Raw genomic sequence first — 25,423 nt, 5'->3', positions numbered from 1 at the left:
GGAACCAAAATCGCTTTTCTTTTTTTTCTTCTCAACCCTCTCTCAACTTTGTCGTTTCTCTCTCGCTTCAACTATCGGCGGCGCGGCCAGCGCTCGTCGGCGGCTGTGCTGATAACGGCCAAAACGGCAGAACTTTTTTTCTGGCATTATACGGTCAATTTTTCGCTTTCCGTGCTAGCAGTGTGGTCCCTGTGGTAACCCACCGTTGCACGTTTGCCGGCTTTTTATTCCGCCATGTCTCGCAGCTGTCGCTGTTCGTGTGTGGTTCAGTGGTGTACGAACACATCAAGACGAAGTGAGCTATGCGACGTGAAATTCTACCGCATCCCTAAAGACAACAGGTGAGCACCGTGATATTTACTTCCCAGTTTTTATTTGTGATAGTAATGGTGCGCAGTCGTACATGGCTGTCCGGTGGTGAGGCAGCAGTTGGCTGATTTGAAAACATCACAACGATGCTGTAAATCGTTGTGCCAACAAGCAGCGAACAAAAAGCTCCTGATAAATATAGTACCACCTGTGCGTATCGCAAGGAACACGTGTGTAGGTGTGCGCTTTGCACTTATTTCTATCTAATTGGTCGCAATCGTTTAAAAATGCGTTTCTGAGAATTAAGGTAAGCATATCACAACTGGTACTCTGCCGCGATGCGAAACGAGTTTTGTTTTGTATGTTCCAACTGCGATGTTATAATTTATGATCTTCACTGTTCTTCAGGATGGAAGCGTTTTTAACCTACGCTGGAGGGATGGACCTAATGGGTTTGCCCAGAGACAAGGTCAACAACCGCAGAATATGCTCGGTGCCCTTCACGGAGGTGGATTTTATGGACAGAGCGAGAAGCAGGCCGTGAGAAGCTATTCTGCGCATTGGCCATTAGATCAATTAGAATAAATGTTTTTGTAGCGAGAGCTACACTGGCCTAGCCAAGCCCGTTTCGCGCGGCACATCAAGAGCCGTGCTGCGCATGCGCAAGGATCAGTGATGTCACACGGCTTGCGCACCGGAGCCACCGCAGCCGGCACCTCTCGCGCACTCCGCCGCCGCCCCGCGCGACTCACCGCCGCCGGTCTGTGCATTCCAGAGGAGTGACGTCGTAGCCGTGGTAGACGCACTGGTGCCGGCGCGCGCTCGCTGTGCAGTCGCCGTCTGACACTGCGCTGGAGCCGCTGCGCTTCTGACTGGCGTTTGCCAGTGTGGTATAGCCATGGAGAAGAAGAGCGCAAATGCTGCTCAACAGCGCAGAAGAACGGAGAAGCTTGACTCATCGGATCCCAAAGTAGTTGCCTGGCAATTAGCGGTTGAGCGTAGGAGACAACCAGGAAAGCTAAGAATAATCACCTGAACCTTTGCTAACGCAACGTATATCCTGGCATAGCCGAGCTAAGCCACTGCAACTTTTTTTTACATGTGCGAACATGGAACACCATCCGCGTTTTGTTGCATTCTATAGTGTGTTGCACTGTCTGCTCCAATTCTGGTTTTCGCAAACGAACACAAAACAGTGAATCCAAAGAACTGTTGTGTTGTAAGTGCAATTATTTTTAATATAATTTGGGCACATGCTTGCTTGATCGTAATAATGAACGGGATTGCGTGCCTGAAAACGCAAAAAGAATCCACTGCGCGCAAGCACGCAGCACGAATGCACGAATGGCACGGCTGGACAGGAGAGGAGGGCGGAGCACGCGCTTCGGTCTGGTGGTGCGTCTGATAACGCCCGCGACAAAAACAAAGCGCGCCGCGGACAGCTAAAGAAATAAAAAAAAAGAGATTGCGTGTGGCATGAGGGGAGGGCGCGGCGAGGCTTGCGAGGAGGAATAGGAAAGTCAAGAGGGAAAAGGGAAAAGAGCGGAACAAAATTATCATTCAAAAAGGAAGAAAAAAAAGGTCTATAGCGAAAGGGGCAGGGTAAAAAAATCGGGCCGCTTTTCTTTCTTTTTTCTTTTTTTCGCCACCGTAGTACCGTCATCCATCCGCTAGGGCCTAACTGGAGTGCACCTTGGCGCTAGCGTCGACTGAGCGTCTGCTATGGAGGTATAGGAAGATTCACCCCCCTGGTCACAGCGCCAATCGCATGAGGGGCCCCTCGCGGCTGCACTCGGATATCGCCGGCGCGCAAGGAAGAAACGCAGAAACATGCACGCTTGCAGTAACGGAGGGACGCGCATGCGCGCAAGCGTCGGTCTCGACACCAGGGGTGCGGCGCCAGTAGGCGAGGAGGACCGTTTCGCCACGCACTCGCGTGCCCCGCAATATTTTGTCGCCGAGTGTACGTGGCACCTCCTTTGACATACGTTCTATTCTTGAACATCGAGCAGTGCTGCCAGTGCTTCGCGCGCAACAAAGGTGCTCTCAGACTACATCCAGGACACTGGCTTGAACCGGACGCACTAGTTACCATTCCCTGTCTGTGTACTTGTACTTGTTACTTGTGTATGTTTTGTGCTTTTGTGCTATGTATGAGACCTAATTGCAGAGAATAACTGTCAACGAAGGAGACGCATATTTCTTCCAGAATTCAAATCGCCGATATAAATTAGCTAATCAGAGTATAGTGCAACGTGAGAAGGCCGCAATGAAACGTCACCACGCTCCCCAAAACAGCATCGACAAAGAGGTGGGAAAAAAGCATTCGTTAGTGTGTTTTGATGTTGTAAAGTTCAATAAATTTAAAAATACGTATGTGCCGTGAATAAGATACACACAAAAAAAGAAGACACGTTGACGACGACACGAAGGTTGTCAGCGTGTTTTTTTTTGTGCGTGGTGTCTGATTTCGGGCCAATATGTCTCTCCAAATACCAACTAGGCCTAGAAGCAGTTCTATTGAAATTTGGACAAGCTGCCTTTTTTCTTGAATCGCAACATAATCCAGTCTTTCTTTAGCATTGACTGGTTACAATTTTCAAATTAAACATTTACTACAGGAAGCTGCACGGTAACGCATCCTCACCGTCACGGCGTCATTCATGTCTTAGGTTTATGTAAATTTACTCCTTTACGAAGCTTTGTTTTAAAGCGAAGTTCTTTTTTACGAAACCTCCCGGCCTTTCCTGACCGTAGCTACTGGGTGCTGTCGGGCCGAATAGCTCACACTTAAAACAGAAAGAATTTCTTGCCTGATGGTTGGATCAAAGCTCGGTCCCCCAGCAAAGCAGCTCGATGCTCTAAGCATTAAGCCAAAAAAAAACGCGCATACTTATATTCGTGCCAACGCCAATTAGCTCTTTGAGATGATGACCGCATGTGTCACATTGCGTACCATGGGTGCGCGAGAGCACATGCGCGCGCTCCTTTACACAAAAGCCGCAGGAATGAAATTAGCAATTTTGTAGCATTTTATTAACCACATATATTCCAAGATGTGTATTATATCTGCCTAATGTTTAGCAAGAATGACGCCTCGAATATCGCGGATAACCATTCCTTCATTTTTGCTTAACTTTATGTTAGGAGGGAAATTATGTATCAGTTGCGAACCTCCATGAGGTTCCATGGTTCACATATTGTCGTTCCATCGACACACTCACCAGAAGATAATGTAAGGACGTTTACGGAAGCTGCTCTGCCAATCTTGTACGAAGCTTGGGGCTTGCCACTTTCTGTGTAGAATGGCCTAAGAATTAAAGCGTAATGCGTCCATGGCTTCAACCACTGGGCCTGGTACGAGTGCAGACGTCCTGATATAGTGTTGTGGAATGCGTGAGGTTCTGACTTCCCTGTTACGAAGTAGCCGGCCAGTTTCAGTGAATGGTTGGAAACGCGTGTTGTGGCCTTCGACCAGGAGAGCTGTGCCGACGTGCTTGTGACGTCACGGCTCTGTAGCAGAATCTCGTTATCCAAGAATGGTGTAGGAGCTGAAAGAAAAGCATGCAGTTATTTACATTGCATTGCAGAGTAAAGCTTGCTTGAGCTCGACGAACGACTGCTCACCGTCTACGTATTGTACCATTTGAGACTGTTAAAAAAGCTGATCGCAGGTTTATTGCATTTACTTAAACAAATATTTGACGAATTTGAACTCTACATCCAATTTGATGGACAGATGGCAGCGAACTTTTTTATTTGGACGTCATTATGCGCAACATGGCGACTCCTTCAAAAGTTAGCTCCATTCAGAAGCAGTGAGAAGTTTCGAGAGCTTTGTGTTCCCAGGGGAAAAGCATCAGGAACTGATAAAAGGATGACGCATTGAAAATGCAGGTATATGTGTTCACAAAAGAAAAGTTTGCGCACACAATCATGGTCGGACATCAAATCATGATCATGAAAAGACCGTCCCAGCAGATCCACCACTGATGGGAACGTGTACAGCGTGTATCCCCCTTCTCATGAATGGGATAATTTCCTCGAATGTTCTTCATTCGCATGTTTTGTTCTCAATGAGAACTTGAACTGCTGTGCTCACACTCTGCTTACGATGCTCACTGAGGCGAGAAACACAATTTAAGGGCAAATGTTAGAATCATGCTTGCAAGAATTTCATAAATATTAACAACACGTCTGCCTAAACTTTCTGATTCAGCAGTATGTTCCATAAAGTAGTGTTTTTACTCTTCGTGATTATTGATGTTTGGAAACGGTAAAAGTGATATGAATGCGTTCGCAATATAGGAGTGGCTAAAAATGTATGTGTGTAAAGTGGGAGATGCCGGTTACGTGGTATATGTATTGTGGGCATTAATATGCTATTCTTTGTCATCTGTACATGATCATCATCACGTGGGGTTCACATGGGGCCCTCTCTCGTGTGTGAGCTGTGCTTTGGGCGTGGTCGTTTCGCCGCATCTCCGACGCGCTATAAACGTCGTGATAACTGCTGCGTCACATTATATATATATATATATATATATATATATATATATATATATATATATATATATATTGAAAGAAGTGTGGGCGCACGTACAAAAGCAAGAACACACATTTAATTACCACATTTGGTCCGGGATCTAGCCTTCATCAAGAGGGTGATTGCAAGCACCCAGAGCTCATTTTATACGCTTTCTCTCTCCTAAGGGTGAAGTATAAAAAAAGAAGAAAAAATAACGTACGGCGTTATCAATACCAACGTGCACAAAATTCACTCAAGTAAAAAATTATAAAAGCGCAGGCAGCCTATGAATACAAATACGGGTACATTCAGTGATGAACGCGGTTTAAATAATTAATCCGGGACCTCAACGAGGTATGACGTAATGCTAACGCATTTCGATCCCATTTACTGCTAAATCGCCACTAACTTTTAGTTAAGCAATTATCTTATAGTGGTCAGGATATTAGAACACTGTGCATGCGGTGTCAGTAGCAAAACAATTTTCTTTTTAGGAGGAGAGAAAGGAGGGCGGGGTAGCATTGCGACGAATTATACGAACTGAAGTCATTTTAAAAACGACGCAAAATTTTTACGACTACTCGAAATTCTGCCCACCGACCATACAATGAGTGCACCTGGATCGTGGTGCAACTCTGAAAGCTCACCACAAATTTCCGTGCTTTCGTCTGACAGGTCATCAACACTGCTAGCACCAGACGGAAGAATGCAGTCCAAAAGCCCGTCGCAAACTGATGTGCTAGGAACAGGAACACCCGTGTGTGGGCATTGGAAATCCTTCTCCTCGTGGCCAGAACCTATATGAAGAAGGAAAAACCCGAGGGTGATTATCACCTCCATTACTTCCCCTTCCCCTTCTTTTCGCGTTTACATATACGCCCAAGCCAAGGTAGAACGTGACTCAGAAGGGTTCAGGCTGAGAGCATAAACAAAGCACTATACGAGTATGTAAAAGGACTGCCATAATGAACTTCGACTCATGGCTCCTGATTTGACCGGCCGCTATTGCGAAGTGGCTGGGGCGTTCTGCTGCTAAACAGCTGACAGATTTCAATCCTGGCAAATACCGACGCACTTCAATGCTTGACAAAATGAAAGAAAAAATAGAAAAAACGCTCATGCGCTTAGAAGAAGAATGTGCACTTTGAAGCATACCTGGTTATTCTGCAGTCTGCTACTACAGTGTTTCTTACATTCAAACTTTGGGAGATCTAATCAAATAAATTATGATAGTAGTATGCTGGGCCAGTTGGTGTCATCATCATCATCAGCCTATATTTATGTCCACTACAGGATGAAGGCCCCTACCTGTGATCTCCAATTACTCCTGTCTTGCGCTGGCTGATTCCAGCTTGCGCCCTGCAAATTTCCTAACTTCATCACTCTACCTAGTTTTCTGCCGTCCTCGACTGCGTTTCGCTTCTCTTGGTATTCATTCTGTAACTCTAATGGTCCACCGGTTATCCATCGTACGCATTCCATGGCCTGCCCAGCTCCCTTATTCCGCTAATGTCAACTAGAATATCGGCTATCCCCGTTTTTTCTCTGATCCACACCGCTCTCTTCCTGTCTCTTAACGTTAGGCATAACATTTTTCGTTACATCACTCTTTGTGCGGTAGTTACCTTGTTATCGAGCTTCTTTGTTAACCTCAAAGTTTCTGCCCCATATAATAGCACCGGTCGAATGCAATGATTGTACACTTTTCTTTTCAACGACAGTGGTAAGCTCCCTAATCAGGATTTGGCAATGCCTGCCGTATGCGCTCCACCCCAATTTTATTCTTCTGTAAATTTCTTTCTCATGATCAGGGCCCCCGGTGAATAATTGACGTAGATAAACGTACTCCTTTAAAGACCCTAGAGGCTGACTGGCGATCCTGAAACCTTGTTCACTTGCCAGGCTTTTTAGCATTATCTTTGTTTTCTGCATGTTAATCTTCAACCCCACTCTTACACTTTCTCGGCTAAGGTTCTTAATCATTAGCTGCAATTCGTCCCCAATGTTGCTGAATGGGACAATGTCATATGCAAATCGAAGGTTGTTGAGATATTCGCCGTTGATCCTCAATACTAAGCCTTCCCTGTCTAGGAGCTTCAATACTTCTTCTAAGCATGCAGTGAATAGCATTGGAGAGATTGTGTCTCCTTGCCTGACCCCTTTCTTGGTAGGTACCTTTCTACTTTTCTTGTGGACAACCAAGTTGCTGTGCAATCCTTGTAGATATTTGCCAAGATATTCACGTATGCCTCCTGTACTCTGATTTTGCCAGCAGATATAGATACCAGCAGTGCCTTTATGACTGCTGGTATCTATACTGAATGAAATGCTTTTTTCATAATTTGTGAAAGCCATATAGAAAGGTTGATTGTACTCCACAGATTTCTCTATTATCTGGTTGATGACATGGAAATGATCCATCGTAGAATATTCCATCCTGAAACCAGCCTGTTCTCTTGGTTGGCTGAAGTCAAGGGTTGCCCAGATTCTATTCGAAATTATCGTGTTGAATATTTTATACAATACTGAAAGCAAGCTAATGGGTCTATAATTCTTCAATACGTTAACGTATCCCTTCTTATGGATAAGTATAACATTGGCGTTCTTCAAGCTTTCTGGTACACTTGAAGTCGTAAGGCATTGCGTATAAAGGGCCGCAAGCTATTCAAGCAATACATCTCCTCCATCTTTTATAAAATCGACTGTTATTCCATCTTCTCCGGTAGCTTTTTCCCTGGTCATGTTTTTCAAGACCCTTTAAACTTCATCGCTAGTTATAGTGTATTTTATCGCAAATGTAAGAGTGGTTTAATGGCAGGGGAGAAGAAAGACTTGACAGTACAGACGCTCACTTATAATTGATGCTTCTTGGATTTTTTCCACGATAGCAGTGATTCGTGCATGTGCAGTCAAACACATCATAGGGTGTAATCATACAGGGCCAACAGAACTAATGGTAAGAACTTTTGATGTCAGATATGTCTAAAGACAGTAATTTAACAGTTCAGAAAGTCTATTTCTTTACACAGCTCACTGCTTTCGTGGAAAAAAATTCCAATAAGCATTAGTTGTAAGTGAACGTCCGTCCTTTCAAGTCTGTCTTCATTCCTACCGTTAAACCGCTCATACTTTTACGACAAAAAAATTTGTTTATTCCAATTTGATCAAACGTCCGCTAACGTCCCTTATTTATAGATGCGGAAGTTACGATGGTTAAGAAGTTTCCTCCAAGGAGCTTCTATCTAAATATATGGTAACGGAGAAATTGTTGTTCTCGGAATCAACTCCACCAATTTTGACGAGATTTGTTACATAGAAAAGTTGAAAAGTTAAAATTTGTCGACAGCAGGGAGCGAATATTTTGTATGCATAGTTCAGAAAATTTTATGAAAATCGTGAAATGAAAACAACAGAACAATCAAGTTTAAACCTGTAACTTAGGAATTATGAACGATCGCAATTTCGCAACTTCCACCTATCGAACCATCTAAAACAGACAAAACTGATGTGTTATGCCCCGCTCAGAAATATACACTAATCTGCGAGTTGAACTTTGGCAAAATCACTTTAAGCAACATGTCTCATCAGCTGTAAACGTTTTTACCAGATTTGTCTCCTTTGGACGCTCTAACAGATGCAGTTTACAAAACAGCGACATCTGTATTTGGTGCAGAGTTACAGATTTTTAAACAGTGTGCTTCAGTTTTTTTTAGAACTTACAAATTGTAGGTTATTATAGAACATTTCCCAGCCCCAAATCATTATTCTGGTGCCTACAGGCGATATAATTCAGATTTCCTTCCCTATTGCCACACGTTTTCGTCAAATAGGATCAGTTAACGTCTAATGGGGACGCGACCCATTGCTGAACAAATTTCTTGACGTTTCCTGTTTCTTGGAAGGTGAGTGTATTCACTGAATATCAAATGAAGAAATGAACTAATCTGCTAAAAATGCATACCCGAAGGACACCGACGAGCCGTCTCTGGAAGAAGACGACGACGACGGACGCGCGAGCAGTGGCACGAGTGCGTTCACAGGAGACCTGAGGTTTTGCTTACGCACATAAAAAATCCACGGAACCACGGTATAAAAATCATTTCAATTTCTAGTGTGCTGAGTGGAGTCGAACCCGCGTCATATACTAATGCGAATAGCATTCATTGCCTACGTAAGCCGTTTTGACTCTATCTATCTATCTATCTATCCGTCTGTCTGTCTATCTATCCTCTTACGCTAGCCCATTGGCCGAAGTTGTCTTCCTGCTTGGGCCACTAGGTATGTGCTCCTGGTCGTGATGTCGTCGTGGTCATTGCATCGCCGATTCTAACTTTGTCTCCGACACTCGCCATGCCGTCGTCTTCACGCCATTGTCGCCATACAGTAGTCATGGATTCGTTGGCATACCGCCATAGTAACGCCATCGTGGTCGTTGAATCGTCTTCCAGCTTGGTGGTTTGGTTTCCTCACGCTGCCGTCTTCACGCCTTCTACTGTGACTAAGTGGTCGAAGTTGTCTAGTAGCTTGGGCCACTAGGTATGTGTTCGGGGATCGTGATGCCGTCCTTGTCGTTACATCGTTGTCGCCGTCATACCAGCTGTGTCATCCAACTCTCGTCAACATTGTCATCACGCCATCGTCGTCACACAGTCGTCGTCACGCTGTCGTTTTATTACTGTCATCACTTCAGTAATGCAATCCCATTGTCATCGATGGAACATTCGTGGTTCCATCGACGTCAATCGTTCTTCCACATTGCATTGTAATTGTACTATCGTCATTCAAGCGTGAGTATGCCGTTCTTGTCATGCCGTCAAGTGATCTCACTGTCATCAAACCGTCGTCGTTATACGCCTTTGTCTTTCCATCGATATCATTCCTCCTTCGTCATTTCATCGTCGATGTGTCGGCGTCATACAATCATCGTGATGAATCAATCCTCATGGCGATCGTGGCAAGCGAGTGACATAGCAAAGTGGGACGATATCGGAGGATGTGGCATATAGCCGAAAGAACAAAAGTCTCAGAATTGCTACAACACGTGTAAATAAACATGCATCGAAGAATGTGGTCTGTCACTACATTTCTCGATTGCTAATCACATTACGTCTACAGCCTTCGTTGGATGAGCTATGCCGTAAACTTATACAGGCAATCTTTTTGAATCCGGACATGTAACCGAAACGAAACCCGAACCAAACCGAAAACCGAATCAAAAACCGTACCGAAGCCGCAATTTGGGGCGGAACTGAACCCGCAACCAAACCAACATTTTGGGAAGATCCCTCAACGCGAACCAAACCTGAAATGAAAAAAAAAACTATCAGCCCTTCCACTGGGGTGGAGATGGTGGGAATTATGTATTTCCAATTATGACTATCAGGATGTGATGTCTGCGTGATGGAATGGCTAAACGCCGTTGTCGACACTGTTTGGGGAGAGGCGGGCGAGAGCCCAGAGAGAGTCCGCGGCACAGGCGGCAGAGGCCGGCAGGGCTGCGCGCATGCGCCGCAGTGGGAGCGCCGCACTCGCACATACACCATGCGACCAATATGAGTTCTTTTCTACATCAGGCCGCGACCATCGAAGAGTGAGCCTTTAACAGCTTCGCTGTAAAAAATAATGATGGTTACCGGTTTGGCACGAAACGGTGCCAGCATATGAGGAGACAAAGCGTGTTCTATCGTTTGCACGATTGTTCGAACAACTATTTCTGCCGCCGGTTAACCTTACCAGGAGATTGTTATGGCTCACGAGTTGGGTTCTGTGCGAGAATGGGGATAGACAATGGGTATCAGCTCGTAAGTATATACGGCCTCCTCGGTAGAGACACTTGCGCTTCTGAAGCCACCCATGCCGGTTGTGTTCCACGGCCGAAAAGTTGTTTCAGGGGCTCCGCGGAATAAACATTTCTGGTGACGCTACTCATTCGGGCTTTAGGTCAACTTCTACTAAAACTAGATAAATTGGGTAAACACAGAGTGGAAAAGACGTCTTCGAGGAGGTATATCAATGCGTTCCGCTGCATGATTATTGTAACTACAACAATGTGGTCGCTATTGAATGTCGACTCCTTCTCAGTGAGCGATAACCGCTGCTCTAAACGGCACACGAAATTTGCTCTTGTAAAGTTCCATGGTTCAAAGCATCTTTGATGCTTAGCCAAGCAAAGTACAAGGCTGTTCGAGTTGTACGAGTTATTGGTGGCGCACAATGTGCGCGCTATTCGACTTGTTTGTGCGCCCTTGCCCATCGACGCATTGTTCAGCACAAACCGTCCTTGTTCATCGTTCTGAAGCATCTAGGTCCTAACCTGCTTTCTAATATAGCAGAAAACTGAGCGAAATGTCAAATGATGGCTTCTTTCGTTACTACAGACCAGAAATTTGAATTTCAAATTTTTGTAATACAATGTGAATTAGCCATGTCTTAGGCGCCATGAATCACATGCCACAGTTCACTCCCCACGAGTCCTGTAGTAAAAGCCTGAAGCAAAGCGAAAATTTACTCACTCTGCTGCTGTCAAAGTGACGAGTGTGGAAGCTACGCAGACCTTATGCTGACACAAGGATTCTCGCTAATTACGTTTCTTTAATATGTACATGAAAATTCCCCCAAATCTGTGTAAGTCATCCGTCAATTTCTGCTTCCTCTTGTTGAAACTAGCGCATGCGCCATGCGGACAAGTCAATAGTACTATGCAGCATATCGTCATGGCGTAGTATAAAAGGGACTGCGTCGGACCGGTTTGCCAACCGGTTCAATTTGGGGAACCGCTTCGCGAACCATTATACATTCTTATTTCTCCAATCCGGAGCTGAACTGGAACAAAATCGGAGCGCGTCAAACCTGAACCCGAACCAAACCGCTATTTATATTTCGGTTCGGCACCCTGGTTTGAATATACATTCAAACGCGCTTCATGCGGGGACTTCGCTCCGGTGGCGCTAGTTGGCGCAGCGTGTCCGGTGGGGGAGTGCGAGAAAGCAGCCCAGTTGCGTACATTCCTCGTACATGAGGAATTTCAGCTGTTTCAATACGGTGTGCATAAACACAGAGAACATTGATTCAATGCTAACGCATCAATGTCGATATTCATCGTGAGATGGGCTCTGCCGAATTTATCAAAATTTTTATTAAGCTTGAATGTGTTTACTAATCTTCTGTGATTCATTAGGCGGCTTAGTCTCTAGTTGACTCTTAGTCTCTAGTTGACTGGTGCTTTCCCGTCTCCTGCTGATTTTCGGTTTTTTCGGTTTTAGCTACGGGACTTCGGTCCCCCGCCGGCAGTGATGAACGTCGACACTGCCCGGTTCTCTCCCGACCTGACCTCGCGTTCCGCGGTGCCGTCGCGGAAGCGTAACAGTGAAATGGACGATGCCGCCAGTGACAGCACGGAACTCTACTCGGCCAGCGGAGAAGACTCCGAAGACGGCTTCGAAGCCGTACGAAGCCGCAAGGCGAAGCGGAGGAGCCTCAGGACACCTTCGCCTGCAAGTACATCTACAGTGCAGAACATGAGCCGTCCTCGAGCCCCCGCCATACTCTTCATGCCGGTGGTATCCTCGAACAATCTGCGGCATCTGAATAGGCAAGCTGTCTCCGCCTTCCTTGAAAGATTAGCTCCCAATGAAATCACCGACATAAGAATTAACACTCGCAAGAACATTCTCGCCGTAGATGTCACGCATGCAACCGCGTTTGACATCTTGCGTACAGTAACCGATCTGAACGGGATCAAAGTGCGCTCCCACATTACTGTCGACAAGGATACAGCGATAGGCGTCATCTATGACGTAGATGTAGCAATACCGAATGAAGACTTGCCTATCCTAGTCAAGACAGCCACTCCTGATAGTACCATCATCCAGGTATCTCGGATTGGCAATTCACGGTGTGTGAAGATAGTCTTCAAGGGCGACACCATACCATCTAATGTCAAGGTCGGCCATTTTCGCCACCCCGTAAAGCCGTTCATTCCGAAACCTCTGCAGTGCCACAAGTGCCTTCGGTTGGGTCACGTCAGAGGTGTTTGTAATCACGCTGCAGTATGTGCACGCTGTGCTGGGTTCCATACCACGGAATCCTGCCAAGCAACTGAATTTAAGTGCCGAAACTGCAAGGGATCTCATGAAGCCACATCGAAAACTTGCCCCCGAATCAAGAAGGAGTGGAGTATACTTAAGGAGATGGTAAGGGAAGGCTCTACGCACCGGGAAGCAGCCGTTTCTGTGAAAAACGACGCTCCCGCCGCCACCGCAGACGTTCCCCAAAGAACGCGAAAAACCCCCCTCAGCGCCAATCTAGTCCAGCAGCGTCATCATCTCGAATTGAGAAACAGCAGACCTTGCGCGAGACCAGACGCAACGTATTGAATGACAAAGAAGCCCAGAAAAGTGCTTATGACGTTGCCTGGCCTGCACTGCCAAATGCACGCCCACCTGCTGAGCTTGAGCGACGTACGTCTCCTTCATCGGACGTACCTCTTGCTTACGACAAGCTGCCTGAACAGGAAGTGCAGGTGGTTATTCTGCTGAAGTCATTAATAGCTGCGATTCGCACGCTTTTGGGAAATGCACAAACTTCGACTGCTCGATGCGCTTTACAAGTACTGGATGCTCTCGCTCCTGTACTTGAAAGCTTACATTAGAAACATGGCCCGCCCACTTCTGCAGAGGCGACCTTTTCAAGAAGACGTCAAGAATGCCTCAATTCTTCAGTGGAATGCGAGAGGCCTGATATCACGTATTTCTGATTTTCGCCAATTTGTATATGTCAATCGGTTTCCGGTGCTAGTCATCTGTGAACCAAACGTGAAAAATATCCTCAGATTATCAGGATACGAAGCTTTTACCTCCGCCACCTGTGACAAAATCAGCAAGGTCCTCGTTTATGTTCGCAAAGAGCTCACCTACGTGGCCCAGGCCGTGCCTCCTCATGACGACAACCAGTATGTGTGCCTTAGCATAAAGAAGAAGAGTCTCTCCTTCACACTCGTCGCCGGCTACATTTCCCCATCAAGCCGTTTAGACTACACAAGGCTTGGAAATGTTTTGACGTCGACCTCCAGTCCTTGGATTATCACAGGGGATTTCAACGCCCATCATCCACTTTGGGGAAGTACAAGAACCAATTCAAGAGGTCAGACTCTTGTATCTTTTGCTTCGGACCATGACCTCTGCCTTTTGAACGATGGCAGTCCAACCTTCTTGAAAGGGTCGTCGTATAGCAGCTGCCTAGACCTTACTTTGGTGTCGCGATGCCTTACCTCGAGCGTCTACTGGTTTACTGACTTGGAAACGCGCGGAAGTGACCATATTCCTACTTACGTTGCCATCAAAGGTCTAAGCAATATGTTTTCCCCTATGGTCTCTCGAACAATTAATTGGCCTGCATTTCAAGCCTCGGTGAACGCCGAATGCCAGAGAGGCCTTGCACGTAGCATAGAGCTTGTGATTGCGGACGCGATGCATGCTGCGACGCGCTGTTTCTCATGGTCACCTGCTCGCACAGACTTCGACATTGAACTAGAAAGGCTTCGTGCAATACGTCGGCGTGCCGAGAAGAGATACAGACGCACAAAGTCGATTCTAGACCTTAGGGAGGCCAGGCGCACGCAGAAGAAAATACGTCGTCGCATGGACAAATTAGACAACGAACGATGGCGTTCATTCTGTAACTCGTTGGACCCCCGCAAAGCACTCTCCCGCGTATGGCGAACTCTCCAGGGCCTTCGCTCTTCTCCTCAGCAACTCCACCCCTTTAAGGCACGGGCTCTCCACCAAGGCTGTCGAGAAGTGGATGTAGGAGAAGACTTTTGTGCGGAAATTGCCAGTAACAGAATGCTACAAAAGGATCTTGAATTGTACGAAGTTCCCCTCATGCAAGTTTCGGCAATGGATGAACTTTTCTCCATGGAAGAAATGGAGGCTGCTTTAGCCATTTGCAGGCGTTCCTCTTCGCCCGGACCCGACAACGTAACATATGCTGCTCTCCGCCACCTTGATCATGAAGCACGAGAGATCCTGCTGCATCATCTCAATGTCTCATGGAGTGACGGTGTTGTTCCCCCTGAGTGGAAGCGCAGCCGTCTTGTACCGATCTTAAAGCAAGGAAAGTCTCCCCTTGAACTGAAATCCTATCGGCCTATTGCTCTCGCCAGCTGCGTTGGCAAGTTGATGGAAAGGATGATCCTCACGCGCCTCGAGTGGTTTCTTGAACATTACAATGTTTATCCAGACGCGATGACAGGCTTTCGACGTGGTCGTTCGTCGGTCGACAACGTCATTGATCTCGTGTCGTCGATTCAACACCAAAAATCATCCAAACGCATCTCTGTAGCGCTATTTTTAGACGTGAGGGGTGCTTATGTTAATGTCTCCCATGAAGCAATTCTTGACGCACTCGTGGCTGCTGAAATCGGAGGCCGCACTTTTCGGTGGATTCGTAGCTACTTGACCCAAAGGAGCTTCTTTGTAGTCACTGAAGATGGTCAAACTACCGACCACTATACCAACCGTGGGGTTCCACAAGGTGGTGTTTTAAGCCCAGTTTTGTTCAATCTGGCTCTGATTGGGTTGGCGGAATCCTTGCCACAGCCTGTCAGTCTGTCAATTTACGCAGATGACATCTGCATCTGGGCTTCCGGAGTAACTCGCCCGCAAGTTCGTGCAAGGTTACAACAGGCTGCAACGAGGACATATCCTTATCTTCAGAGACAAGGTCTCGGCGTTTCAACAGAGAAATGCGCATTAGTCGCCTTTACGCGAAAATCGATGGCCGAATATCCTGTGTCTATTAATGGCCAGCCTATTTTGTACAAAAAGAACCATTGGTTTTTAGGGATCACTGTTGACCGCGACCTCTCTTGGAGCCCTCATGTATCCTACCTAAGGAAAAGACTCCTCTCGATCAGCCACCTCTTCAAAGCCATCGCCGGAAAAGCATGGGGACCATCGGTGTACTCTATGCTGCAATTATACAAAGCACTCTTTATGGGTTTCTTGCGTTACAGCACCCCGGTGTTGTCAAGCGCCCGGAGGACAAACCTCAGAGTGCTTGAGAGCATGCAAGCTCAAGCACTTAGAACTTGTCTTGGCCTACCGCGATGCGCTTCAACAGCTGCAACAATTGCAATCGCCAGGGAACATCCCATCAGAACGTATGTCGCCACAGACACCCTTCGAAATCATCTTCGACACCTTTCCCGACTACAGTCTCAACGCCTTGCTTCTCTCCCAGAAAGTAGACCAGATGCAACCTTTTCAGGCATTGTAACCTCCTATCGATCTTCTCTTCCATCAGGCTTCACGCCTGCAGCAAGACCACCTTGTCCTTTATGGTGTCTCCGGCAGCCAGAAGTGCGGCTCTCCATTCCGGGAGTTACAAAGAAGTCCGACTTGCCAACTTGTGCCCTGAATCAAGCTGCTCTACATCTGCTGCATGATTCCTACTCTGATCGTATTCACATTTATACAGATGGATCTTCGACTCTGACCAGCTCTACTGGTGCAGTAGTTATTCCGTCGGCATCATTCTGCAAGAAATTCAAGATCAGCCACGTCACAACATCGACAGGGTCTGAACTTGCCGCCCTCCGTAGCGCTGTGCTTTATGTGCACGAAAAATCACCAAATAATTGGGCTATATTCTGTGATTCGAAGGCAGCCCTACGGTCACTTTTATCAGCTCTGCGCCGCAGCCCACATGAACAATTGGTAGCAGAGATACGATTACGCTACCATCAAGCGGTGGTCAGAGGCCACGACATTGTATTTCAGTGGCTACCAGGGCACTGTAACATCACTGGCAATGAATGTGCCGACAAAGCTGCCCGTGAAGCACATGCCCAATATGAAAGAATATCAATACCTTTCTCAAGAACGGATGCAGCGCGGCACCTCAGCAGTCTTGCCCATTCTATAACTCTAAGAAAATGGAATACACCAGAGTTTACTAACCGGCGCTTATATGCCATGGACCCACAGATGCAATTGCAACTTTTACCCGATTTTAAACGACATGATGAAACCTTACTGTGCCGCCTGCGATTAGGAGTTTCTTTTACAAACTCCTATTCATTCCTAATTGGAATGGCGGACAGTGCCAACTGCAGCACATGTGGTATTGAGGAAACCACCAGACATATCTTATGTGACTGTCCTAGATACGTAGAAGAGAGGATTGCCCTTCGGACTGCTTTGGGGCACTTAGACGACAGGCCTTTTACGGAGGAGAAGATCTTGGGCCCGTGGCCTCGTGCGTCTTCTATGTACAGGGCTACAAAGGCGCTGCTGCGTTTTTTGAAGTGCACAAGCCTGTATGACCGCCTGTGATGAAAATCAGCTATGAACGCTTGACTGTACATGTGCCAGGTGTGAACTGTGAACTTCTCTCTTCCTTCTCCTCTTTCAATCCCTTCTCCCCCTTCCCCAGTGCAGGGTAGCCTACCGGGCTCAGCCTGGTTAACCTCCCTGCCTTTCCCCTATGACTTCTCTCTCTCTCTCTTTAGGCGGCTTTGTAGTCTGTTTTCGTTTTTTTTAAATTCTAGAACAAAAGCATGTACAAAAACTAGACAAATCGAAATATTTGTCTGTGATTTTCAATTTACCTTTATTTATGTAGCTGATCCACAGTGGTATTCAATGAAATGTCGAGCGTGAGCAGCAGCAGATCTATTGGTCACAAAACCTGAAGGCTTCGTCGTTACCTTGTTAGCGCACGTGTGGGTCGTATTCTCGCCAATGCAATTTTTTCCCTTTTTTAAGGAAGCTCACATTTGTTATCTCCATAAATGTACATCTCAAGAACACGCATTGACCTTGCCAAAGCAAGTGCGAGAAACCAGTTTTGAACCATACATTTACATTTCAGCATCTGGTCAACAACAATTTTGACCTACTGTATCTCTCTTAGTTTTTAGAGAAACTGTTTAATATTTCAATTGGTATGTATTTGAGCGAAGTAAAGAAGAACTAAACCAATAAAACTACTCCAGATCAAGTCTTTTTTATCTTGCTAGTTAAAGGTATGCCTTGTTGAGGATTCCAGATTAGCGATACTTATTAAAATTGAGATCTTGCAATGGATTTATATGCAAGAATGGTCTCTAAGAGTGCACCAGGAAACGACGGGTAAAACCTAGAGTTTTCATGTGTTACTCGAAAGGGTGTCAATATGGATGTTCCACAAAAAAACTGTTAAATGCACCACTGAGTATTTAGCCGACCGCACAGGTTCGACGGGCTCACAATTAGTTTTGTAGGTACAACATAAAATTTAACTACGCGTAGTGAATAAGATTAATTTAGTCTGGCTAGCATAATTGGTCGTCTTCCAGTTACTACCGTGTGAAATTTTCGGAATCATTTTATCTTTGGGTGCAATAAGTTATTTCAGCTACTCGGCGATATATATAAAGCAGCCGTCTGCAATAAGTCTAAATTACCAACGGTGGTGGCTTAGAGGCCATGGCGTTGCACTGCTGAGGACGAGGTCGAGGGATCAAATCGCGGCCGCGCCTGCCGCATTTCGATGTGGGCGAAATGCAAAACACGTCTGCGCACCGTGGTCAAATTTAATGCGGAGTCCTCCATTACGGCGTGCCTCATAATCAGATCGTTGCTTTGGCAGCTAAAATCTCAGAATTAATTTTTAAAATCTATGTTGGCAGCCTATACCAATATGAAGTTTATATTTCCGCAATCTTTTAGTAGAAGCAAAGTTTGTTGTAAGACTGAGCGCTGCGGGACTCCAGACTCGATGTGGTGCAACTGGGCCAGGGAAATATTTAATAGAACGGCTTGAAGTATTGTCCTCTTAATTGCAGTTAATTACCATGATTTAATTTTATTAGTTTCATTTTTTATATATCAAGCGCTTATGAGCCACGCGCTGAACGGCTTTTGCAAAGTCAATGGATATAGCATCATTTTGTACAAAGGGATGCAAGTTACGATGAATATCCAAAGTCAGTTCAAGAGGTTGCAATCCAGAAGGTTTGTCCTCTGTCAAATTCACGCTGATTTGAAAATAAATTGTTGTTTCTTATGTAGCGCATGGTTTCAGAGGATAAGACATGTTGTAATAACCTGCATAAAATTGATGTTAACGACTTGTTTCTATGTAGTTTGTCACGTTAGTTTTGTGACCTTTTTTACCACAGAAGCAGATTTTTTTCGAGATCAGCCGTAGACGTTTGTTGGACGGATGCAAAGAACGTTACGCCATCGCCTGACATGGTGGCACTTGGCCTGCCTAGGCCTGCCCGTTTCAGGCCGAACGGGTAGCCATTTCTAACGTACTTGCCCCCTCCCCCGGAAGTTAATGGCTTTGTAGACTTTCGTAGCGCTTTATCTCACCTCGGAAGCAAAGTTCTGGTATTATCTCGGGAGTCTGTTTGAGATTGGTTCTCGATATCTAGGAGAAAAAGGCGTAGTCTATGTTCTCAGTCAGGTAGCTTGCAATGTCACAGCAACCAAACATTGGTGCCATCAACCACCACTACGTCAAAACACGGCGAAACACGCCACGTGGTGACAGATGGCGCTACTATTCATTTGTAGAAACTTGGCCTCATTTTGAGCAGTGTCTCCATATACAATACGAACTCTCCATTGCCTACGGTTGACGATGCTTCAGGCATCATAAGCCAGCTGACATGCTCCCCTCGCTCATTCATCAACACTTGGATGCGTCAAGTCGGTTTCATAAGTATTCCATGATTCTTTAGCGCATGCTACACGAGTGAACTTCTCGTGAATAAACTGCACTTTGCGCTTCAGTGGCGTGTCTGACAAGTATGCATGCCTCCCTCAGGAGCCATGGCTTCATCAACGGCAAGAACTCAACGGAGCTCGCAGCCTCTGCAGTAAACAAGTTTAATCCTACTTTTTAAAATAGTTGTCCATGCGCGACATTCCAATATTCCGGTAATCGGGAGTAGGGGCAAAGGACTGTTGAAGAATTAGCACAAATATTAATGATGAGCATTGTTTAGTAATCTTCAGCAATTTAGTTATTATGCCATCTGATCCTAGGCTTGAAATCTTTTGCAGATGATTGATGGCGTTCGCAGTTAACACGTTCCGAAGTTACAACCACAGTAGCCATAGACGCGGAATTACAGGCGCATGCAACATCAGGACGTGTTACCATACATAGCGCCTTTTCTTTTTCAAACAAAATTAAAAATAAGTATTGGACAGATCAGCAACACCCGCAGCATGCAAAAAAGAATATCATCTGAAGTATGACAAACCGCCGCGGTGGCTCAGTTAGCTATGGCGTTGCGCTGATGAGCGCAAAGTTGCGGGATCGAATCTCGGCCGCGACGGCCGCATTTTGATGGAGGCGAAATGCAAAAGCGCCCGTGTGCTTGCGTTGTAGTTCACGTAAAACAACTCCAAGCAGTCAACATTAATCCGGAGCCCGCCACTACGGCGTGCCTCATAATTAGAACTGGTTTTCGCACGCGAAACCCTAGAAAGAAGAAGTAAGACCAGACGGTTATTTTCAAGGTGCAGGGTAAATTGTTTTCCGGAACTTTCTTGGCTTGTTCATCAAACTTCGGCATGTCTAGGCTAAAAAACGTATCTTTATTTCTAGCTTGCATAACTTTGCGAATTCCACACACTCCATTCTATATTCTTGCGTTTCACTGTGACTAGCTTTTGCATACAGCTGTTTTCTCTTTATAATAGTGTCGCTTGAAATTCCGTGCGAACCACTGTTCTTCTTCAGTTTAAATTATCGTTTTTTCTGGAAAATAACACTTAGGCTCGCATCGCTAATTTATTGTTAATCAGGCGACTTTAAAACAAGTTAAACCTATATATGCTACAAAACAGGAAATTTCGTTTTTATTTTTGGCCTAGCAGTTGTCCTAAAAACATGAATTGCTGCCTACTAAGGGAAAATATTGAAGAGGGCCTAAATAATTATGACGCGTGGTTACCTGTTATGTTTTTTGTCTCCGTCACGGCAGTAATTTCACGAGGCGCTGAAATTAACAGAGAATGCATAACACATGCACCCACTGGCCCGTGTACTCACTTGTTGAGTCGAGAAAGAGCACCAGCAAAACCACGCAAACCGTCCTCATCGTGCTGTTGCCGTAATCGTTTTCACGTCTGTTCGCGGAGAAAGATTGCAAACACTGCCGCGGCTCGGTCATTGCGCCAGCTCTGATATACGGCAAATGCGAAACTAAGAGTAAGTCGAGGCCAAGGAAAGGCAAAAATAACAACTTAAAAAAAACTCTTGCATCGCGAACCACATCTCTGACCTAAACGAAAAGATTTCGCAGTCTGAACACGCGCGCGATAAAATAGTATCGCTCGAGTAAGAGCAGCTCTGTCATTCTGGCCACCATCTTGAGGAAGCCGGTGTTTCCGAAGCAGACCGAGATAACGCAAGTGTATCCAATTTCGAGCATACAGTTGAGATAAAAATAAGGCGAGTAATCGCGAAGTACCCATATGAAATTTAAGACTGCGTATTCCGTGCAAAGGGAGGAAGACAGTCTTACGCGAGTGCCATGCTAAATAAAATTGGTCCTTTGAGCTATATGACGCGAATAAATGCGACTGCGTTGTTCAGCTAAGGACGAGACAGTGGCCGGCTACTCCAATCACTAAATATATACTTGATTTATAAACGAATGCAGGGGAAAAGTGGCAGTCTCGCTCGAAAGGCGAAGCATTGATTGCGGTAGCAGCTATACGAATGATTAGGGATATAAGTTTTATCGGCCGTATAAACTGTTTTAAACATTTGCTTACTAACTAAATTAAAAAGCATGGTGTTACAGGCGCACAGACAAACATAAACACATATCACTTAATGACCGCAGACCCTTGCTATCAGGACGATGAACTGATGAAGAGCGGCAGCAGCGGCGAGTGAACTGCCCTTCCTGCGGGCCCTCTTGCTTCAACGCGAACTAGGCGAGTGAGTACACAGCGCACATGATACCTTCAACTATTTCGCTTTGTCAACCTTTGCACCCACCCCAGATTCTCGGAGTACAAAAGGAGAAACGCACTAACCTGTCCCTCCCTCCCCTCGTCCTCCTAGCGCGTGCACACCTTTTGCGTGCGCGAGAAGACTGCGCGGATCATGGACGTTCTGAAAATGTCCATAAAATTGCTAGCTCAATAAAAACGAATCAAACAAAAGGCAGAAATACATAAAATAGTGGAGGAATAGAGCATCACCTAGATTAGGTGCAGCCTTCTATACAACATGCATAGTCATAGCGCGCTGTATTGGCAACACGCAAATGTCAAGTCAGATAGCATGCGTTATCAGAAAAGACTATTACAGTTACGGCTTCAAAAACAAAACGAAAAGGAGGGGAACTCACAAGTACTTTCGTTCGTAGGTGCTCTTTTATGTTGGTAGGCCACCGTCAATAATATGTCCAACATCAGTATTGGGTGGAGTTTCGTTTTAGAGACAACTTTATCGTTAGAGTGTTGTGTTGCGATAACAACTATGTGCACACTCCAAGTGAGCTTATGCAGCCGTCGTCGCCGTCGTCATAAGGCTTTGCATATCTTTACGTATATGTATGTTATACGCCATGCCATGCTGTACATGCGGGCTCTGTTGCTACACTACTCTATCACTAATGTTGCTCATACCAGCCCTTACATTCTTGACTAAGTTATTCCTCAGAATTTTCAGAATGGCAGTCCACAAACAAATGGCATGAGCGATAACACTCGCAGCGCATGCATTTTACCTTAAATCTTCTCAGAGTATTAAATATCAAAAGTACAAAACAATATCAGAGCTCAAACCTGAAAGTGATGCAATTTTACTGGCGCGGGTCTTTACGAACAGCGTAGTGGAGCCTGTGCTGTGTCATTACAGGCCCTGCACGGTGTGGTAAAGATTTTTAGGCTGCCTGAAATTTGGCACCCCCGCGTATATCGCGTTCGCGTTAGTAGGACACGAGTACAGTTAGAACAGCGTCCGAGAAGTTCAAACGCAATGCTATACCTTGCTATCGCAGTCAGTGCTTCGAAACTGTCGATTTTTGATAATACGTGCTCATATTATTACAACATCCCATCAACATGCAACAAGTAGGATGCTGAGCTAGGATGCTGTCGTTTTCCAATGAGACTGCATAAAGTCACTATCAGAAAGTTGTGAGGTGCTGTGATAGCGGGGCTGTTTGTCTGGACCCGTCCAGGGACCAATAGCCTTGTCAAACGATAATAGACGCCTATCCAGCCGGTTGAAGCGACTGCTCAGGATCTCTCGCTGCCAGTCGTACTGCGGACACTCGATGAGCCACAGAGGCATCCGGGACGTATCAGATCCGGAGCATCTGCAAACAGCCGACGATTTCTTCATCCTATGTAGGAAATACGACACGTAGGACTACTCCAAGCGTTGCCGATGTATGAACGTGTCAAAGGCACAATCAATGCGTCGATGTATTCTGAATTGCAGAAACGGATCAATCCTGAATAGGAAATACGACTTTGCCCGATCATCAAAACGCGTTGCCTTACTCAGTTTTTATCACAGTCTGAATAAAAACATTTTGACACTGTGTCAGGTTAGATACAGGTTATTCTGCAGTCTACATCAGCTGATTTTAGAAATCGCCGGATGGTTGTTCCCGCACACACATAGAGAGTACTGCACCTTAGAAACGGGCTGCACGGATCGCTTTTAGTAATGGTATACTCTACAGATTTCCTTTCTCTTCGACGTATTATATAATGGTATGTCTATGGCTGTGCGTGTCTCGCACGTGTATTTAGAAGACGCAGCACTTCAGTTTCATCTAGCACGTGGAAGTACTTATAAATAAGCGCGAACCTTCTTGTAGTCTTTAACGCGTAATTTGCCGCAAGTCTTTTTGTTTTTGTTTCTTTATTGCGTGAGTCGCACGCAAGAGTTTTGACCGCAAAGTGAGAGCGAGTTTGATAGTATATCCGTGAAGTCAACGATGCTCTCAGTGGCACTATTACGTTCGTTAATAACCGATGCAGAATACAAACATATGACATTACAATTACCAATTATTTCGGGTCATTCTGCAGTTAAGTTGGATGATTTCGGTGTTGTATGCGTACACGTGTAGTGCTCTGTTCGATGAATTTTTCTTGCCGTAAATGCCACTCATGCAAGCGAATATTATGTTCTAATAATCTGAAAGTGGGGGGCAGCGTCACGCAGCTGCATAGTTTCGAGTCATCGACACGCCGATTAACGGGCGCCAAAAGTGTCGTGGTCTCGCGGTGCGGCATATAGTTTCGAGACAGCGACACGACGTTTAACGGGCGTCAAAAAAGTCGCGGTCTCTCGGTGCGGCACACAGTTTCGAGATAGCCATACGCCGATTAACGGGTGCCAAAAACGTGGTGGTCTCACAGTACGTATAGTTTCGAGACAGCGACACGCCGATTAACGGGCGCCGTATCATATAGTTTGGAAGGTCACGCGCAAGTTGCGCCAATCGATGAGCGACGCTTCTTCGTGAGTTCGTGACAAGTCGTGTTTTGTTTGACAGTAGTGCCTTTCTTTCGAGGCACGTTTGGTAAGTTGCATTCATTACTATTCATTTCTATGAGGATAGTTTGGAACAACTTTGAGTTTTAGGAACGTTCGGTTAGGCAGAGGGCAGTGTTGGTCTGTTCTGATCGCGGTAGAGGCAGATAAATTTTCGAGGTAATTCGATGTTTGCTTTCAGGAAAACGTGACAGCTGAACGCTTGAGAGAAGGATAGCGTCAGTGGGTTTTTTGTCGCAGAGAAAACTAGATAGTTCGCAACTTCGCGTGAGTTTCCGTTAGAGTACGAGTTTCTTTTCGGGTTTCGCAAGTTCTAAAAATAACGCTGCATCAGGTTAGACTACTGGTTATTCTGTGGTCTACTTCAGCTCATTTTAGAAATCGTCGGATGGTTGTTCCCGCACACACGTAGAGAGTACCGCGCCTTAGAAACGGGCTGTGCGGGTCGTTTTAGTAAGGGTATACTCTACAGATGTCCTTTCTCTTCGACGTATTATGTAAGAATATGTCTAATGCTGTGCGTGTCTCGCACGTGTTTTTAGAAGACGGCAGCATTTGAGTTTCATTTAGTGCGTGGAAGTACTTATAAATTAGCGCGAATCTTCTTGTAGTCTTGAACACGTAATTTGCGCACTTATTTGTGCGTTAATAACGGATGTAGAGTACGAACAAGCAGTTCATGGCGTTTGTGTCGCATATGATATTTCAACGACCATTTATTTAGGGTCGTCCTGCAGTTAGGTTGGAGGATTATGGTGTTGTGTATCTAGACGTGTAATGTTCTATTCGTTTTTTTAGTATAGTAAGCGGAAGATCGTAAGTCGGAAACCTCCTCCAGTCCGCTACATTTTCAGGCATGGAGTCGCGCCAGACACCGGCAAAAAAATTAAAAAATCGCCGAGAGCAAGTGGGGCTATACTAGTTTAGGTGCAACCAAATTAGGAAGGCCCACTAAGCTTGAACAAAGTCACCCCCTCACCAGAACAGGAATTGGCCTCCCTGGTGCAGTATTTGGCGGCTACCTCCCAAATGACTCCAACAATTTACCCATGG

The 25,423-nt window shown here is 45.7% G+C and overlaps 1 protein-coding gene across 1 annotated transcript in view; it reads right to left on the bottom strand.

Annotated features, from left to right (window-relative positions):
- The window catches only part of LOC119448983 (uncharacterized), a 91,576-nt gene extending 70,429 nt beyond the window's left edge, over positions 1 to 21,147 (bottom strand). The window contains exons 1-3 of the mRNA XM_037712187.2: positions 20,891 to 21,147; positions 5,485 to 5,634; positions 3,534 to 3,860 (exon numbers count right to left, since the gene is read on the bottom strand). Coding sequence (XP_037568115.2) covers positions 3,534 to 3,860; positions 5,485 to 5,634; positions 20,891 to 21,011 — 598 coding nt within the window. The 5' untranslated portion in view covers positions 21,012 to 21,147. The remainder of the gene's footprint in view (positions 1 to 3,533; positions 3,861 to 5,484; positions 5,635 to 20,890) is intronic.
- Between the last annotated feature and the right edge of the window lie 4,276 nt (positions 21,148 to 25,423).

This window comes from Dermacentor silvarum, chromosome 1, assembly GCF_013339745.2.
Source record: "Dermacentor silvarum isolate Dsil-2018 chromosome 1, BIME_Dsil_1.4, whole genome shotgun sequence".
In the NCBI taxonomy this organism is placed as follows: Eukaryota; Metazoa; Arthropoda; class Arachnida; order Ixodida; family Ixodidae; genus Dermacentor; species Dermacentor silvarum.
This window is presented reverse-complemented; position numbering and strand designations above follow the sequence as displayed.